The following is a 19,976-nucleotide window of genomic DNA, read 5'->3' on the forward strand; positions in this document are numbered from 1 at the left end:
TTTAAAATTAATTTTTAAATAATTTAAATATTTGATTAAAATATACTTAAAAATAATTGTAATTTATCAAAATAATAAAAAATAATATATTTGAGTGGTTGATAATTACCACGATAATATAGTTTTTTTATTTGGCCAAAAAATATTTTTAAAATAAATAAATAAATCATAAATAAAATAATTTTATTTATGACTTTTAACTTATTTTAAATAATTTTTTAACTTACAAGTTAAATAAAATATTAATTTATTTATATTTTTTACTATAACAAGCGGGTATTTGATTTAATTATTTATTTTTAATTTTTGACTTAAAATATATTTTTTTAATTATAAGTCAAATTAAAAATAAATAATTAATTATTGAGAAAATTACTTAAAAATGACACTTAAAAAGTTTAAGGGTTTAGTTTAAATGTGTTTAAAAGTAATTTAATTGATTAAAATATAAAAAAATATATAATTAAGTGTTATAATTATTTGAATAAGATAATATTAATATTTTTAAAAATTATTAAAATAATATAATATTTTAAAATTTTAAAATAAATATATATAATTTTTTATGATTTATAATTTATTTTAATTAATTTTGTTTTAATTTATAAGTCAAATCGTATACAAATTTACTTACCTTTCTACACTTATAAACATGATTGATTTATAATCCAAATTAAACACTATCTATGCTTAAAAACAAAAAAAACATCTAATACAACGACATCGTTCTGAAGTCGGAAGGGATCAAAGTGGAAAACGAAATTAGAAGGAACCGGCAAACCCATCACCAGCAAGGCAATCAAAATTGGCGGCAGAAGAAGCAAGCACGAAGGTAATGAGGAAAGAAAAAGAAAAGGTAAGATATTAATTCGAAACTAAAAGGTAGGGGCCAGGCCATTAGACGACTTTAAAAGGGATTTGTCTTCCAAATAAAAAGAAAAATAATAAATAAAATATATTGAATAAAAGTGAAAATCCAGAGCTATTAACCATAAAACTCGTTTATTCCTGCTCCTTCTTCTTCTCTATATTGCCAGCCGCCGATCAATTTCTTCCTCCTTCGAATCTCAAAATATCGTCTCCAGCTCTTGATTCTCTCCTCAGGTGCGCTCTCTACCAATTATATTTGTTTGAACAACTCGCGGACCCATTATCTTTTATGTATACATTTTTTTTTATTTTTGATGCGTGCGTCTAATTGAAAACTCATGTTGTATGTATTTGGGGATAGAATTTTTATTTTTATGTTTACAACGATTAGATGTTTTTGTTTGATTGTTTTTTATATGCCAATGTGCGAGAGTTGATATGTGAACTGCGTAATGGGGATTTGATTGGGTGATTGATGTATGATACGAGTTCTCACTATTAATTTACCAGTCTTTGAAATTAGAAAATTTTCTTTACCAGTAATTTGCTTACAATTTTTTTCCCATAATATTTTCTTGCATTTTGATTCTTTCAATTTTGTTTGGGTTATTTTTCATTGGGTGTTGAGGGATACAAGTGTTTTTATTGTTAAATTGCATGTGAGCACAATTTTCCCCTCTTCTTTTTACCCATAAACTTTTACAATGTAGATGCCTCTGTGCAGTACGTGTTGAGATATTTGAAGTTTTTCAATTTCTTGTGGTATTAGCATGCAAAGTGAATTACTTGACACTAAAGGTTTTATTCAATTCAATAAGACAATAACATGCCCTTTTCTGGGTGTTTAGGTTTGTTGTGCTTTGATGATAACATGGATTCCTGGGAACTGAACTGTTTAGAAGGGAACATGACAAACTCTCAAAGAAGAGGATTGGATCTAGACTTAGATCTTAACTATCCTCTTGCTCCTCAAATTAGGGCTCTTGACTTGTCGCTTGGTTTATCTATTTATACTAATTCTCAAGAAGTTCAAGCTCAACCACATGGATGGTCCAGCCATCAAACTACAAATGTCATTGACGTCCTTGATGATGAAGTTACTATAATCTCCCCAAGGACATTTTCTCAAGTATGTTATTATTTCATCTTATATCATTTTAAAATCTTTTCAGGTTGTTTGCCCTAATGGTTTTACCTCTCTTGTTAGGCTAGGGAAAATTCTGAAAGAAACCATTCGCATGGAACGCGTGAAGTGCTTGGTGAAGCTACTGGAATTCTTACAGGATACACAGGTAATTGACCCTTTTATTCTCCATATGCTTTTATTCAATTTGCATATTTTTCAGATCTTTAGCTGCAACTTACGTTTGTATGTAAATTGTAATTAACAGCTGTGACCACTTTATGCACCAACTGCAAAAGAAGAATATCTGATGATGGTGAGCCTTGCTTGAAACCAGAAACAAGTAACAAGAAGAAGGTATTTACAGAAAAAATTGTCTAATTTAATGATGTGTTCCTTGTTTGATCATGCTTTTTTTTTTTTCTTTTAATTTGTGGTGACTGCACGACATCTCTTCTCTATAGTCTATTTCTTGATGCTTTGAAATCTCAGATTATATCAGTTGTTGAGTGAAACTACACTACCTTTTCCTCCATTGAAATCTTTGTCTAATGGACTTGCCTTAGTCTTTTAATGTAAAAACATAGATTGAATGGATATCATTCATTAAAGCTTTGAAATTTTAATCTTGACATAGGGGTTGAGTATTGCATTTTTGGTTATCACTAGTCAGTTATCTTTTGTCTTAAAGTAGTTGGTGATACTTTTTCTCTTTACCATTTGCTGCTTGGTATTTCATTTCTGATGCAGCATGAAGCTTACGAAAAGAACACTCACACAACAAACAATGTGTTTGAGAGAAAATTTCAGCGGAATTTTATTAATGAAATATCTAAAACTTGAAAATACATAGAATTAAGGGCTATTTATAGAGTTTTGTTCTCCTAAACCTAATAGGAATATAAATCTGCTATTTAGAAATTTTAGATAAATTAGAATACAATAAGAGATCTAGATAAAGTAGGAAAAACTAAATCCTAGTCGAAACCGGAAAGTTAAATCTAGTCCTAATTAAAATAGGAAAACTAATAATTTGAATAGAGAACTTCTAAAATTGAAATTCCAATTAACATAGGACTCCAAGACATGTTTGGATTACTTGGAATGTGTAAAATTGCTCCGCATCGAACTCCTCCACTTGGAAAAAAAAAATTCCCCACAATTTTGCACTGTCAACTTCCATACCACTCTTCCCACTTGGAATAAACTCATCCTCGGACTTTAAAGTATTGAAGAATCTTGAACTTCATTAGGGGAGCACGCCATGACCATATTTCTTTATTAGTCGATGTTGATAATGGTGGCCCAAGTAAGATTGGATTGATTAACTTCCCGTTCTCCGTTGTATCTACAAAACTCCTGGACAAACAAAATCAATAGGAACAACAATTATTAAAGAGTTAGAGAAATCTTCATTGTCTTTCATCTCCATGATAAGCTCTAATATTTTCTTAATGGATTGTTTTTCCCCATCTTCCATTGGGATCTCTAGGAGGTGATATTTGTAATTCCCTAGGACACATTCCTCAAGTTCTTCATCTTCAATCATAGTAGAAGGAAATTCAATTAAATTTTCTAGTTTAGATTCTTCAGACTTAGGCTCCTCCACTTCAAGTTACGTGTTTGAATTCTAAAGCTCTCTTTGTTCTTCATTTTTTCACCTCCAAGGAGTTTAGTTGAACTTTTTGTTGACAACATTGTTTCTACTGGGATAAATCTGCCCATAATCTAGTTAGAACACTTGCAACGACCTACAATTTTGCATCGTCAACTTCCATACCATTCTTCCCACTTGGAATAAACTCGACCTTGAACTTTAAAGTGTTGAAGAATCTTGAACTTTGTTAGGGGAGCACACCATGACCATTTTTCTTTCTTAGTCTATGTTGATAGTGGTGAACCAAGTAAGATTGGATTGATCAACTTCCCGTTCTCTGTTGTTTCCGTAAAACTCCTTGACAAACAAAATCAATAGGAACAACAATCACTAAAGAGTTAAAGAAATCTTCAATATCTTTCATCTCCATGATTTGATATTCTGTGATCTCCAATATTTTCTTAATGGATTATTTTTCCCCAACTTCCATTGAGATCTCCAAGAGTTGATATTTGTCATTCCCTATGGCACATTTCTCAAGTTCTTCATCTTCAATCATAGCAAAAGGAAATTCAATTAAATTTTCTAGTTTAGATTCTTCAGACTTAGGCTCCTCCGCTTCAAGTTGCATGTTTGAATTCTAAAGCTCTTTTTGTTCTTCATTTTTTCTTTTTTCACCACTAAGGACTTTGGTTGGACTTTTTATTGACAACATTATTTCTGCTGGAATAAATCTGCCCATAATCTAGAGGCAAAAATTTTTTTTCCAATAAATACTTTGTCATGTATTACGTACGAACTGACCCTTTCCCTTCTCACATCTTTCTAGATTATAGCCATTCCTATCAAGCAGAAGTACCACCTTTCAATCGATAAGCCACCAATTGGACGCTTTTTCGAGTGTTATATCCATATAGTCGAAGAATTTGTCCACATTTGTGATCCAATCTAAGAATTTTTCTGTGTTGGGATCCCCATAGAAATTAGGAATGTCAGTTTTCAACTGATAATCTGCATCTCTTCTCCTATCACCACCATACCTTTGATGCCTATTGAACCATATTGCCTACGTGTAGGAGAATGTCTGTTGATAGAGTCATCACTAGCTGCACAATCTTTTGGCCTTCTATTATCATATCAATCCTTGTTACACTAGACGTTGCTCCCATTGTCGCAATGTTGTGTACCTATGATCAAGGACTCTAGCTCCTCGATTACCGTCACAAGAACCATTGTAATTGCCACCTCTATCAAGATAAGCCATCTCGATTGGGGCAATTTCATTGTTTTGATACCACTTGACACAGCGTGAAGCTTAAGAAAAGAACACTCACATGATACACAATGCGTTTGATAGTTTGAGAGAAAATCTGAGCAGAATTTTATTAATTAAATCTCCAAAACCTGAAAATACATAGAATTAAGGGCTGTATATAGAGTTTTGATCTCCTAAACCTAATAGGAATAAAAATATACTATTTAGAAATTTTAGATAAACTAAAATACAATGAGAAATCTAAATAAAGTAGGAAAAACTAGATCCTAGTGGAAATAGGAAAACTAATAATTTGAATAGAGAACTTCTAAAATTGAAATTCCAGCTAAGATAGGACTCAGGATGTGTTTGGACTGCTTGGAGTACGTAAAATGCTCTGCATCAATTTCTTTGCTCTTAAGTTGTTTAATTTACTATCTGGCTTTAGCAACCATGTAATTTGCTATTGTTTTTCACTATAATTGAGTGGACTTGTATCTGACTCCCATTTTTAAAAATCTGTTAAATTAACAACATAAACCATGTATAATTCTTATATATTAAGGGAGTCACTATTTTCAAATCTCAGGCTTTGGGGACCCCATGTATTTGAGAGGCTTGATTATATGTTTGTCAATGTTTCTTCTTCCTTCTTTTTTTATTTTTTTCTCTCTTGTTCTTTTCTCTCTTTTTTTTAAACTTTCCTTTCTTGCTGGCTGAAAGGCTCATTTTTATTGATCCTTTTGGTTACCCATACAAATTTTTAAAATAAAGTGACTATTATTTGAGCCTTGTGCTTATTTTATTTTTGTAAAATTTTTCATAAGCACTGATAGTAGCATGCTCTTTTTCTTTTTGGGATATCAGAAAGCTTTTGGGCTTTAGTAAAGTCCCTCTTTTGGGCCAATTGTGAATGAGTGTAGCTATTTTCACATTCATAATAAGCTTTTATCTCGTTCCACTGTCTTAACTCATTATGAACTTTGATTGGCAGGCAAATAATGTATCTGTAATTCAAGAATTGTTCCAGCCTGTTCCTATGGCTGAAGAATCTATCTTCAGTTGCCCAGTATGCATGGGCCCCTTTATTGAACCAACTGCAACAAGGTGTGGCCACATCTTCTGTAAGGAGTGCCTCTTGAAATCATTAAAATCATTACATAACAAATGCCCAACCTGCAGGCAGAAGGTTGGAAAGCGAGGCATCATTAGGGTTTACCTTCCAACCACCAATTGAATGAATTTAATGAAGTTGCTAATTATTTAGCTAGCTGCAAAAGCCCCTCATCATTGTTTTTGTAGTTCTCACCTTTACTGAATTAGGTGACATTGTGTGTGCGTGTTTTTTTTTTTTTTTTTTTTTAATGAGTATTGCAATGGGGTTTTGCATCAGCGGAATTAGGCTGACCGTTAGTCTGGCTGACCGGATCTTTATTTCCTTTTAGGTAGGTTCTTCTATGAGTATGGGAGATTTAGGAACTTAGAAAAGTTCTTTTGATTTGAAACATAAATAATTAACCTCATGCCTTCTGTGGCAGATTTATGATGTACTCCATTTTGATTGATTTTATTATTATCTGTATATAATTTAATTAATTACTTTCGTCTTCTTTTTCAGACTTGGATATGTAAGCAACTTTTTGTTGGATGATTTCTTCTGGCATGGCTTTAGCAAACTGTTGTATTTATTCCATAATTTTGGGAAAATCTTGTTAAGTAGTGCACAAAGTTCTGTAGCATTTTGTTGTTTCAATGTTTCTACAGCTTTTCGCCTCTTCAGCTGGGTTGTTTTAGTAATGTTCAGCTGGGTGGTTTAATTTTTGGTCTATACATTTACAGTGATGACTATTTTATGCTGTTCCGTCAAGAATAGGCGAACGAGTTGGGCCATCTTTCTCCATCTTATATTGTTTTAACATGCATCTGACTTATATAAATATATAAATATTATTTTTGAACATATATAATTTTTTTTTTGAAACACATAAATTAGGATTTCATGAATTAAAAAAAAAAATTAATACAAATAGCATGGGGAGGACAAACCCCTCTGTCCTAAAGATTAGACATAGAACAAATTATCATAGCCAATAAAATACGATCTTAAGTGAAACTCTATCAAGACAAACTAAATGGTGAGCATGACGAGAAATTTGATTTTCAAAGTGGCCAGTCTTGATTATCTAAGGATATGTTGTATATGATGAACACAAAGATTTGAACTACTAATTTTATTGAAGGAATGTAGCACATTACTAGGCTTCAATAGAAGAAGAACAAATTGCACGCTACTCCATAAGATGGAGACGGACATTAACCACAACAAACAACCAATAAAACACCACTCTACCAATAATCATCAGGTCTTTTCATACATTTCAATGATAATTAATTATTTAAAAAAAAAACTTGAAAAAAAATTAGGGATTTCATCTTTAATATTTTTTTGAGGAAGATATTTCTCTAATATTAACAAATAGCTTGTAAAGAGTTTGATTAATATAAACGGTCATCAGAAGTAAACCAGAGTATTCATGCATCTCTAGCCAGCATTTTCTTTTACTCTTCTGAGCCTGCCCAAAATCCCAATTCCAAATAGTGGAGATAAAAATGATAAATATATATATATATATATATATATATATATATATATATATATATATATATATATATATATATATATATATATGTGTGTGTGTCCTAATATGAAAATGCAATAAATTAGAGGAAATTAATATTAAAATATTTATAATTTTTGGATATTAATATAAATTTAGTTTTAAATAAAATTGAATGATAAAAAAATTTTTATGTGGATAAAATAATTTTTTATACAACCAACTATAATTAATTTAAAATTAAATTTTTATGAAAAATTTAAAATTAAAATTGAATTATTATTATTATTATTATTATTATTATTATTATTATTATTATTATTATTATTATTGTTATAAACTCCAGTACAGTGTAACTACAGGGTATAGTTCTTGCTTAAAAAAAAAAAAAGAATAGCTTGAAGTTAGGTTTAAGCCCACATGGACCAACCCATTACCAGTCACCGCCAGGCCCAATATGCTGGACTTCATTTTTAAATTTTATTTCAAATGTATAAGCTGGAGCAAATGCTTCTTCGTCGCTGTTTCCCTCCATGGTATAGCTTGAGCGCGAGATTGGATTTCGCCAGAGATGGAAATCGTTCCCTCTTCAGTACCTCTTGATCTCGACACCATTCGCAGGTCTTTCTCCATCTCCCTCTTTATGTATATAATTTCATTTTTAATTGTGTATAATTTAGACTTCAACTCTTTTTTTTTAAAATTTTTTTTTTTAAATTCAGTGGTATAAGAGAGCTCGAAGAAATTCAAAATTGCAATGATGATATTGTCTCCCAAATGCACCCTTCAGATTCAGACCAATTACTGAAAGATTGTGCTCTTCAGCTCGAGGTAGTTGTGAGATCCTCTGTACTTTGTATTACAATTTTGCCTTTTTTTTGTTTTTAAATTTTGCGCCTAATATGAGAATTTTGATTATGCAGAGCAAAGTTCAGCAGATTATGTCTGAGTGCTCTGACTTCAGTTTCTTGGGGATTGAAGCTTTGGGTAAGTTGTTATTTATTTTATTTTATTTTATTTTATTTTTTTATAACTGGAGTTCCCAGTGATAGAGAATAAAATATACACAGTAACACAGATACTGTTTTGAAATATGTTTTCTGTTTTTAGGATGCGAATTTTACTGTTATTTGACACTGAAAATTTTTGCTGTAATTTTTATCCATGCATGTGAAAATCTATGTGTAATTTTGATTTTGGATTAGAGCATGTGTTGATGCAGATGCATTTGTAGAGCATCTGAAAGAGGAACTAAACGCGGCAGAAGCTGAGAGTGCTAAGATCTCCAGTGAAATTGAGGTTCTTACTAGAAACCATGAGGAGGGTAAGGTATCATTGTTCCGAATTTAACATTTAGTTATGCATGTGTTTTTGACCTGGGTTCATTGTATGTTTCCAGATTCTACTCAGTTGGAGAGTGACATTGAATTGTTGAAGTATACACTAGGTCTTATATCATCGCAGGTTGGTTATCGATTCAAATGGAAATGTTTGTAATTTTCAAGAAAGATTCTTTTGCCATAAAATGCATTATGTTAACTTTTGATTTAATTGAAACAATGGTCCTTCAGAGAGTGAAGCAAGAAAGGGTCTGTTGACCTGAGCTAGGTTGTTGGATTAAAAGTTTGTCAAGCGTAACTTAATGGTGTTTGTTTTAATTTTTGAGATTACTTTTCTTGAATTCTCATGTTATTTTATGAATAAAATATTTAATTTGAATGCAGCATTCAGAAACTAAGAATCAGAAATGAATAAGAATTTGTGACCATCTGTGCACTGCACTCTTCTATAACTTTATTCTGAGGTATCTGGCATCCCATTTTCCTGTACCTCTTGTTAGGATGCATTGAGAGGAAAAGAAATAAATTCAACAAATGCAACTGGAGAATGCGAGCTTCAGGTATCGATTTAATATGATCGTTCAATTTACTACCATTTGCACCCTGGATATTATAGTTTAAATCGGATGAACAGATTCATAAAATTTATATGATTTTTTTCAGCGTGTTCAATCATATGATACAACTTAGCTTGATTAATTGATTTCTGTGTGATGATTGAGTTAACACTATGACATTGTGATGTATAGGCTGCTTTCTATATATATATATATATATATATATATATATATATTCTAGTGCATTACAGTTAGATTGTCAAAATCTACCTTGAAATTCTAGAATAATATAGCAATCATTTATTTTTTACTTGCCAGTTATCTGATTTATTTTTGGAGTTGTTTCATTGAGCTAATGTTCATCAATACTGGTTTTGAGATTGTTTGCACATCTTGCAGGTTTTAAAGCTTGATAATCAGATTGAGGAAAGCCAAGTGATGTTGAAGTCTTTACAGGATCTTGATTCAATATTCAAAAGGTAAATCAGTGATTTTACATTTATCTTATTTACATAGATAATGTGGTGAATTTAAGTTCCTCACTGTAGCCATAGCCTGAGTCCAAATTGTGTCCCGAGCTTGTCTTGGAGGAACAAGCCTCTTCACAACTATCATTATTAGTCTTTTAGTAGTAGGAAATCTAATTAGTAAATTTGTATTTTTGTTGGACTATTTAGCAATTTCTAATTTTTGTTCCTCTATATAAGATTGTAGCCTTTACAGGCACCTTTAGTTTTTTTTTTGAATTAAAGTGTTTTGGGGATGAGAACCTATGGTTCTACATCATAATGTCTTTTGCATGAGTCTTTTACATGCTTTTTTAATTGTTGTTGTCAGGATTGATGCTGCTGAACAAATTGAAGATACATTATCAGGTCTAAAGGTCATTGATTTTGATGGTATCTGTATTCAATTGTCATTGCGGACCTATCTTCCAAAATTAGAAGATTTATTGTGTCAACAAAAGATTGAAAATGCTGCTGAGCCATCTGAAGTAAATCACGAGTTGCTGATAGAAGTCGTTAATGGAACTATGGAGCTTAAGAATGCTGAGGTGTGGATACCTTTTTCTCTCAAAATAGATTTCACTATTCTTCTCATTCATCTCACTAACTGAAAAGGCAGAAATAAGGAGGAAAAAAAAAAGAATGGGATAACTGACCTGCATGGACGCTTAGGTAGCTAGCTCCTCTCTATTTATTACTGTTTGATGGGTTTTCTTACACTCTTATCAACTTTTTCCAGATTTTTCCAAATGACGTGTACATAAGTGATATTATTGATGCTGCAAAATCTTTCAGGTTTGTTTTTATTTGTATATTTCTTTCTGGTTCCGAATTTGTATTTGTGAAATTAATGCAAGAAACTAGTTTTCCAAATTTTGGGTAAAACTATCCTCTAAAATTTGGTTTTGGCCATTTGCATCAAGTTCAAAACTATGCTACTGCTCTACTGGATGCCTTTTAACAAATCAAATAATTTCATGTACTTGTTTATATAATCAATTGTATTTGTAACTATATCTTGCCTAAGCCTAGAACTTTTTCAGAATACCACAAGGAACTACATTGCTATTGTCCACTCCTAATGCCAAAAGATGAATTATGCTGGAATATGGCTAACATTATGTGCATTCTTGAAATAAGACACTGTTGTCAAACAAGTTATCCATCTTTTGAAACCATTATCAGATATTGAATCCTGTTCTCTAATCTATTAGGACGCCGGCTGATTGGAAAATAATGTTTGGCAATGAAAATATGACAATTATGGCTATGAGGTGATGTTAGGGGTCTCTTTGTTTTAAGCTGTTTCTGTTATGTTCTAAAGATGAAAATTGATATAACTTCTGACATGAGACAGCTTTAGGATACATGAGTTAAGGGCATAGTTATTAAAGGCTCAAGGCATACTAAGGCACCAAGGGGTCCTGGAGCTTAGGCACCAAGGGGTCCTGGAGCCTAGGCGCAAGGCACAAGGTGCAGGTGCAAGGCGTAAGGGGCAGGCGCGCGCCTGGGCTATGTGAGGGGCAAAAGTTAAAAAAGTTTTAAAAAAATCTATAAAAATCAAATAAATGTGAATATTTCATCAAACTTCAAATAACATAAAATTAAAAAAATAATAATAAACATTCAAGTAATAATAATTTTGCAATCCAAATAAAATAAAAATAAACTACTAAAAGTTTAAATTAATATATTGAAACTTGAATAATCTTTTCATGTCTCAAAACTAAAGTCAAACAATCATAAACACTTTCATCTCTTAATACTCATTTTCAAAATTAATATCTTCATCATCTTTCTAAGAACTAAAGAGTATTAGTTTTCAAGTTAGTGGATGATACTTTTCCTTTTTCCTTTGACATATATCTTGAAATAGGTGTAAATATAACTTTTTTTAAAAAAAGATAATAAGAGATTTGGTAGTGTTGAAAATGGAAATATGTGAGGTTTGCAATCTTGGGTGTGTTGGTTTGATGAGTTTTTTGATGACTAGTTATCACCAATGATACTAATTTCGAAAACTTTCTAGTGTGTTAATATAGGATTATGATAGATCGACAAATATCAAGTTTAAGTGCTAGTGCTTTTTGTCAATGGAAGTACTCGTCAAGTGTGGAAATAAAGATAGCATATCTTTCCAAAGCCTTGTGCCTAAAATAAAGACACACGCCTAGGTGCATAAGGCGCTAGGGTTGAAACCTGGTGAGCTCTGAGCCTGAGGCGCGCTTTAATAACTATGGTTAATGGCAATGTTATAAGTTGATAACTTTTTGCTACAATAATTTGCGCTCTGCTTTGCTATGTAAAAGGAGCAGAAAAAATTTACATATGTCAAAGCATGAGTTGCCTTTAACACAAGTGCAAAATTCTACTTTGATTTCCAAAGGAATTGTATTCATGCCTGTCAGAAAAGGAAACCTCCTTCAGGTTGGCTTAGCTGACAGTGGTCATAATGGGCCTGATGGTTGCTTGCTTTTGTCCCAACGTAAATGATTTTTTTTCCTCAAATATTTCTTTTATTTTTTTTTTCAGTAGGGGAAAAAAATCATCTCCAGTTGCTTCAAGATTTGTTCTTGTTTGCACAACTCTTTTCTTATGGGATTGTCAGTTGTTATCTCAATGCCATATATTTGGCCTTTGAAAGTCTAGATTTTCCTGTCCTGGTTGTGTAGTGGGATCTCTTGCTGTAATAACTTTGTGTTTGATTTTAATTATGTTAGTGGCATAATTATTAAAGGCTCAAGGCGCACTAAGGTGCCAATGAGTCTTAGAGCCTAGGCGCAAGGCGTAAAGCGTAGACGTGCGCCTGAGTGAGGTGGGGCACAAAAGTTAAAAATTTAAAAAATCCATAAAAGTCAAATAAATGTAATGCTTTTCTTTTTTTTCTTTGACATATATCTTGAATTGAGTTTGCTGGTTTGAGTTTAAGTGGTAGTCCTTTTTACTAATGAAAGTGCTCGCTAAAAATGGAAATAAAGAAGGCATACATTTCTAGAACCTTGTGCCTCGAACAAAGGCGCATAAGGCGCTAGGGTTCAAGCCTGGTGTGCCTTGAGCCTAAGGTGTGCTTGAAACACGCCTTTAATAACTATGGTTAGTGATACTAGTTGCTAGATTTACATTTTTGTGCAAAACTTTTTTGGCTACTTTAACCAGCATTCAGCTGTACATCAATGTGAAAACTAGTAATGCTTGTAATTTCAGAGATATAATGCGTATTAATTCACATTCATGATTATGTGAACCAGTTGATTATACTTGCCTTGGAATGCCATTGCTTCAGTTTCATAGTAAACTATTGTTTTGCAATGTTGCAGGCAATTATTTTCACGCTCAGCCATGGAGACTAGATCTTCATTGGGGTGGTTTGTGGGAAAAGTGCAAGATAGAATCATTCAGTGCACCTTGAGAGGTTTGTTAGTGAAGCATGCAAATAAATCAAGGTAAGATTGCCTTGTTTAAGGTCAACTTTTCAAGTGTTGACTTCTGAAATTGACTCAGATCTATGGTGGTATGAATGGAATAAATTGACAGTCTGACACAGATATACAATAATTTGTATGAAATAATGCAATTAGCTTTCAAATAGTACTTTTATTCTCTTAATCTTTTGCAGAATTTAGAATAACTTAGCTCATAATGCAGACACTCCTTTGAGTACTTGGATAGGGATGAGATAGTTGTTGCTCATTTAGTTGGGGGAGTTGATGCGTTCATAAAGTTATGTCAAGGTTGGCCCATATCAAGATCTCCACTGAAGCTTTTGTCGCTCAAAAGTTCAGATCTCCATTCAAAGGAAATTTCATTAAGCTTTCTTTGCAAGGTTGAGGTGCGCATTCATACTTGCACATTCATACTATCTTGCTTCTGGATGAATTGAAATAGTATCACATATTAAGAATTTGATCTTTTAATTGGTATTTTTGTAAATATAGAAATTTAATCCTATACTTTTTAGCCGTTTTACAAGTTTAGCCCCTCATTCGTACTTTTATATAAATTATAGATAGAATAGATAAATAGACAGATAGATAGATTATAAATTATAGATTATAGATAAATTAAACAAATTCAATCCTGCATTAGGCCTATTTAAGTAATTCTGCATTTTGTTATCTTGAGTTCCTAAAGTAAGGAAACAAGAAATACTGAAATTTACAATCATGGTGAGAGAAATTTTTACTGATAAATTGATGATGTATGCATGTCTGCACTTTACATTCCCATAGAAGGCAAGTTTTGTTCAAACATCTTCTTGGAAAAATGTTTATAACAAGGTATATATAATGGTTTATTTGTTAATTCTTTTTTTATTATTTTTTTAATTTCCTTTAGTTGTTTAATTTCAATTGATTAGGAAGTGGTGAACTCCTTGGACGTAAACGTGCAGCTAAACTTGTTGAGCTTTGTGGATGCTATTGAAGAACTACTCGTTGAACAAATGCGCGTAGAACTGCATTCTGACAGCACTTCTAAAGTATGACTACTGCTGCTCCATAGATCATCTTCAGATTGTTTTGAAGGTGTTATAGTTTAACTCGATTATGCATATATTTTTTGAAAATGTTCTCTTGCTTCAGAATACTTGATGGTTTACCATTTGATTGAATATTAATTTTTAATATGATAGTTCATGGTTTCAAGTGATCCAGGTTTCACATGATGAATTTGCATCATAATCAGGCTTGTCCTTTGCATAGTTCTTCCAATAAATGAAACTCGTGATACTTTTAGTTTTTTGAAACTGCGAAACTCGTGATACTCACGGCCTGTTTGGCATTGCTGTTGAAACTGCTGTTGAAAAAATCATTTTTTTAAATATACTAGTTAGAGAGTGTTAAAAAATAATTAAAAATTAAATTTGATCAGTTTTAGTTATAAGAACACTAAAATAACAAAATAGCTTTTTTCAAACTGCTTTTCTCAACAGTATTTAAAATGGTACTTTTATTCAGAAAAGCATTTTTAGATTCTGAAACTCAATGTCAAATAGGGCCTTAAAGCGCACAAGCCAATTCTTTCTGCCAGTAATCCTGTTGCTTTTGGGATCTACAAATTACTTTGAATTCTTGCCGGTTCATTCTGTGGGCTTCATAATCAAGTGGAAATATGTTCCTTTTGTTTGATACAATTAGCTCTGATTATGACTTGAACTCGAGACCTCAAAATTTTGAAACGATTGGATTAAAACTCATTACTTCTAATCATGTGTATTTGCAAGTAAGCTTAAATGATTATTATTATCATTATTATTATGTCTCTAATTAGGTATTATATGCATTAATTTTCAAATATTAAGAGTTTAATCTTTAAAAATTTAATATGATAAAATTAAGTCAATCTAATCAATATTTTCTTGCAAAAATTAAAATAAAAAGTCAATGTATATGGAGAACTTTCTAATTATAAAGGGTCCATTTTTTTTAAATTAATCCACCTCTGCGCATGCTTAACCTGTTATAGCAATGATCAAAAGACCGTTGCTATTTAAATTTCTCATTCTATAATTTTTTTTTTAATTTCTTTAAAATAAATTATAAATGATAATTTTGTTCATTGTAATAGTTATATTTTGAGAATATTTTAAAAAAATTAAAAAAAAATTGCTCATATATATTAAATATATTCTCATTTTCAAACTTACCAATATTTTCCCACCCTCAATTTTAATATAGAGGAGACTGCAAAGTTTCAAGTCCATAATCTTTGCTAGTGTATCAAGTATCAACAAAACTTGACTAGTTCAATTTGGATATCCAAGTCAATGGCCTGGTTTGAATAAATCAAAATTAAAGAACAAAAATGAATTGGTCTAATAGGGTGATAAGAAGAAAATTGGGATTCTAGAAGTTCTACTTGTGATGAAGCTCAAAACAATGGAATTTGTCTAATTTGATAGACCCATGAACAAGACTTGGATCTTAAGTTTATATTTCTTAAAGAGTATAAATAGAAACTAAACCAAAAATTTGCTCAGAATATTAACAGGGACTAATTCAAACCAAGCTGAAGATAAGTCATGTCCAAGCTACCTCAGGATCTCATTGTCGAAATATTCTCTAGGCTACCAGTCAAGCCTCTGATTCGATTTAAATGCCTGAGCAAAACATGGCGCTCAATGATCTCCGATCCTGAATTCGCCAAGCTCCAGCTCAATAGAGCAAAGGAGAACCACAACAACTTTAGTTGCCAGAAACTCCTCCTGTCAACTTGGCCTCCTCAATCTGTAGACTACGAGGCATTCTGTGATGGTAATGTCAGAATCCTCAGTTATCCTGCTATAGTGAAAGGTCCTCTTGACAACTTTTACGTTGGAATTCTGGGATCCTGTAATGGCCTGGTTTATTTACTCGATGATTATGGCAGCATGTTCTTGTGGAATCCGACAACCGGAGACTACAGGGAATTGCCAAACCCCAATGGTGCAATCTATCGTATGTTCCGCTATGGACTCGGTTACAATTTCTCTACTGATGATTATGGAGTATTATTTGCCAGCCAGTTTACTGCTAATGATTCTAAAGAAACTATAGTTGAACTTTACACATTAAAAACTGGCGCCTGGAGAAGAATTAAAGAGATTGATGCAGTTTCTCAATCATATGGAGGATATGGAATTTTTTGGAATGGAGCTCTATATTGGTTGGAAACAAAAAGAAGTGATCTTCATCAAGTTTATGTAATTGTTGCATTTGACATGGTGGAGGAGAAATTCCAGGAAGTCCTGCCACTACCGGACCATTTCAACTCCAATTGTATTGTAAGTTTGGGGGCGTCAGGAAATCGGCTGTGTATATTTTGTGAATGCAGAGGAACCAGTTTTGAGGCGTTGGTATTGAATGTGAATGGCATTGAAGCATCTTTGACCAGATTGTTCAGTTTCCCACATCACAAATTTCCTGGATATGGAAATAATGCTTTGTGCTTGACAGAGAATGGAGAAGTTTTAATGGACTGTGATGGATGGGAAATATACTTGTACAACCCAAAACAAGGTACAATGCAGAGACTTCAAGTAATGAATTATAGAGATTCAGAGTCAGAGCTATATATAGAAAGTCTAGTTTCACCCAATAATTAAGAGACTGCACAAGAAGCTTTCTCAAGTTTATGTAATGGATTGCATTGTATTAAATTCAGAGAGAGTGCTAGACAAATTACATTTTAATTCATGTTTAATAGGAGCTTATACAAGAGGACTTAAATCAATCTGACAAATGCTTAGATAACCCTTCCTTCTAGGTTGGGCGCTCCAGGTTGGTAGTGAGTGTTGTGCTTTTACTTTGAAGCAATGTTGAAAGGTAGGCTGTACTTTCTTCGCCTGTATGGTTGCTACACCAGAAATTGTAACGATTCAAAAAGAAGAACTAGATGTTCTACCAGTAAATTCTGTTTTTCTTTTGAGAACCAGCAGATATATAGATACGGCTATATAACATTACGTGGGCCCCTGCTAGCAACCCATTTGTTACATAACATTGGAAGCAATCCTATGAATCAAAAGTGATCAATTTAAGGAAACTCTGCAAAACCATAGAAGAACAAAAGATTACCAAATACTAAAAGCAACAGCAAACAACATCCACAGTATCAAACACTCCAACAGAGAGTATTGCTCTAATTAGCACTAATTCTAACCATATTATCTGCAAAAGCATTCGCTCCTCGAAGCTCCAATACCTAAATCCAACATGCTAATTGAACTGTTTTTCTTTCTTTTTTTATTTTTTATTTTTTCTCAATTCCCCTTATTCTTCTTCTTTTATTAGAGGCCTGCAAACCCAGATAGCACTAATTAGAAACTCCTAGAACAAGATTCTTCACTAACTCAACAACAACTTTTGGAAGATCCTTCAGAATAAGCATTTTGCTTCTATACACATTGAAACTCCACCCTCGATCTCTTTAACTCATTAAATTCATTTCTGTTATGGTCCTTTCTCATATAGGATAACAAAGAGAGGAAAATAAAAGAAGAAAGAGGTACACAAAATTCAGAAAGACTGATTTATATTTCACAAATATAGTTACAAGAGAAATGGAAACAAATAAATATATTCCTTATTGACTTAAATTTTCACTTAACAGATAGATTTACAAATACATGGTAAAATGCAATTAATAATTCTCTGACCTTTACAACTTGTCACCATCAAAAACCTGCTAGTGTATTTCCTTGTTACTTGAGCTCACCATGCAGATGATGGTGCTGAGAAAAAGACATCATCCATCGACAATAAATTGATCATCTTGAGTATCTCCATCAACCCTGGTGTGTTCATGTACCATACCATTCACATGATGCAAATTCTGCATCATTTGTGAAAGATAATGGTTACTGGCACCAGTATGATCAGAAAGCCCAGTTGGATGACCTGTCCACTGTGAAACAATCCCAAGCAATTGGCTAGTAAGGTTCTGTTGCTCATGGAGAACTCGGGCCTGAATCTGCCCCATTTCTGCTCGGTGTTGACTTAGCATCCCATCAATCCTCTTCTTCCATTCTGACCTCCTCCGATTCATCCTCTCCTCCCATTCTTTCTCTTGAATCAAATCCTCCTCTCTTCTTCTTCTTTCCCTCTCTTCACTCTCCTTTTCCATATCTTCCCATTCTTGATATCTTTGCCATCTCAACTTTTCCCTAGCCTTTTCCCTTTCTTCCCTCTCTTTTTCCTTCTCTTCCAACTTCCGTTCCCATTCTTGCTCCCTCTCCATTCGAATATTCTCCCTCCTCAGCCTCTCCCGCCCTCTCTCTGCTTCATGTTGCTCAAACCGAGCCTCCATTTCCCTCAACTGCCCTATTTGGTTTGAAAGGAAACCAAACACCCTCTTCTCCAATCCCTTCAACACCTTCCTCTTCTTCTTTTTCAAATTAGACACATTAGCATCCACTTCTTCGTACATGAAACCATCATCCCCTTCCTCTCTCACCCGATCATTGCTATTATAATTTTCCTCTGCCTCTTCTCCTTCATACTCAAAACCCAAGCCCAGCATCACATTCTCACCTCCATCAATCCCAGGAAAATCCCCATCTGCCGAATTACCGATTTGCCCAAACTCTGCGATCTCCATCCCCCTACCAGCCCCCAATAATTCCGCACCATGTTCCCTATCCTCATTCAAGACTGCCGTTAAACCACTCCCGTTACTACCATTAGAACTATATGCCATAGGAACATCCCCAAAAACCTCCTTGTACAGCAAAAAATTGGACCAATGTGTAAGCCCTTCCAACCAGTCAAACTCATCTCCATTACTGCCCTCCGCACTACCAGAATTCTCTGCTGCAGAAAGCTCAGGCTTCTTGATCTTTTGCTTAACAAGCAAGTATTGGTGCCTCATATTTTGTACCTTAGTGGACACATCTTTCCAAGTCCACTGCCAAGGGTAGGTGACAGGATCGCGAACATGGTGCACATAATTCACATACAAAGCAATGGGTTTATATTTCTTCTCTCGAGTTTTCATTTTGGCGAGGGTCCCATCAGAGACCATCTCACCATATTTCTCAATTAGGGTTCTCTCTTCTGCTTCCGTCCATTTTTTTCTTCTCGGCGGCACCATTAGACAGCACTAACAATATCAATATCAAGATCAATACCAACGCCACCAATACCAACCCTAACACTCAATTCTTTGATAATGGACACTCCAAGATTATCACATACCAAACCGTGTTGCATAGAACAAGCAGCCCAATCCAGGCCTGCCCAGACGACGAAACCAAACGAAATTGAGCAACAACAGAAAGGAACAGCACTTACCCGTGAGGTGGAGATTGTAGAATTATTGAGGAGAATGAGATGGCTTTCTGCAAGCTTTATGGAGGAGGATTTTCTCGGAAAAATTCAGAGAGAAAGTGAGGGAATTTGTGAGAAAGTGATATATGGGATTACTGCTTGGAAGTTGGAAATGAAAGTGAATTTTTCTTTTCCTTCCGTACAGTCCAACAGATTAAAAAAAAAAGGGAAGGGGCCACGGTAGATGCGATTTTTACTGCCATGGTAAAACTGAGGCATAAATACTATAATAATTGGGAAGCAATTCTCTGTGGACCAAAATTTTCTTTCTTCCTTTTTCTACTTTTCTGAATTAAGAGAACTGTGG

The 19,976-nt window shown here is 33.2% G+C and overlaps 4 protein-coding genes across 7 annotated transcripts; 3 read left to right on the forward strand and 1 right to left on the reverse strand.

Annotated features, from left to right (window-relative positions):
- Positions 1-734: 734 nt before the first annotated feature.
- On the forward strand, positions 735-6,590 carry LOC110648876 (E3 ubiquitin-protein ligase bre1). 2 transcript variants are annotated; one of them, XM_021803244.2, is made up of 5 exons: positions 735-1,104; positions 1,719-1,999; positions 2,078-2,162; positions 2,262-2,350; positions 6,464-6,590. In XM_021803244.2, exons 2-5 carry the CDS (start codon positions 1,742-1,744, stop codon positions 6,494-6,496), a joined length of 465 nt encoding a protein of 154 aa, XP_021658936.2. In that variant the 5' UTR covers positions 735-1,104; positions 1,719-1,741; the 3' UTR covers positions 6,497-6,590. The 2 variants fall into 2 exon arrangements, with proteins under 2 accessions (XP_021658936.2, XP_021658935.2); XM_021803243.2 differs by lacking the exon at positions 6,464-6,590 and adding an exon at positions 5,840-6,202 and having other exon boundaries at positions 740-1,104.
- Positions 6,591-7,966: 1,376 nt separating this feature from the next.
- LOC110648868 (uncharacterized) lies at positions 7,967-14,513 on the forward strand. Of its 2 annotated transcripts, none has more exons than XM_021803228.2 (12): positions 7,967-8,084; positions 8,186-8,294; positions 8,387-8,450; positions 8,686-8,787; positions 8,863-8,927; positions 9,304-9,363; positions 9,760-9,839; positions 10,198-10,414; positions 10,606-10,661; positions 13,184-13,309; positions 13,512-13,695; positions 14,224-14,513. In XM_021803228.2, the coding sequence occupies exons 1-12, from the start codon at positions 8,035-8,037 to the stop codon at positions 14,347-14,349; spliced, it is 1,239 nt and encodes a 412-aa protein (XP_021658920.2). In that variant the 5' UTR covers positions 7,967-8,034; the 3' UTR covers positions 14,350-14,513. The 2 variants fall into 2 exon arrangements, with proteins under 2 accessions (XP_021658920.2, XP_021658921.2); XM_021803229.2 differs by having other exon boundaries at positions 8,698-8,787.
- A 1,348-nt stretch (positions 14,514-15,861) lies between these two features.
- On the forward strand, positions 15,862-16,947 carry LOC110648874 (F-box/kelch-repeat protein At3g06240-like). The gene has a single exon (XM_021803240.2). The coding sequence runs from the start codon at positions 15,886-15,888 to the stop codon at positions 16,945-16,947; it is 1,062 nt and encodes a 353-aa protein (XP_021658932.2). The 5' UTR covers positions 15,862-15,885.
- A 17-nt stretch (positions 16,948-16,964) lies between these two features.
- On the reverse strand, positions 16,965-19,805 carry LOC110648873 (uncharacterized). 2 transcript variants are annotated; one of them, XM_021803239.2, is made up of 2 exons: positions 18,001-19,805; positions 16,965-17,187 (listed from the first exon to the last, which is right to left on the reverse strand). In XM_021803239.2, exon 1 carries the CDS (start codon positions 19,431-19,433, stop codon positions 18,090-18,092), a length of 1,344 nt encoding a protein of 447 aa, XP_021658931.2. In that variant the 5' UTR covers positions 19,434-19,805; the 3' UTR covers positions 16,965-17,187; positions 18,001-18,089. The 2 variants fall into 2 exon arrangements, with proteins under 2 accessions (XP_021658931.2, XP_021658930.2); XM_021803238.2 differs by having other exon boundaries at positions 16,965-17,198.
- Between the last annotated feature and the right edge of the window lie 171 nt (positions 19,806-19,976).

The sequence above is a fragment of the Hevea brasiliensis genome, chromosome 4 (assembly GCF_030052815.1).
Source record: "Hevea brasiliensis isolate MT/VB/25A 57/8 chromosome 4, ASM3005281v1, whole genome shotgun sequence".
NCBI classification, from domain to species: Eukaryota; Viridiplantae; Streptophyta; class Magnoliopsida; order Malpighiales; family Euphorbiaceae; genus Hevea; species Hevea brasiliensis.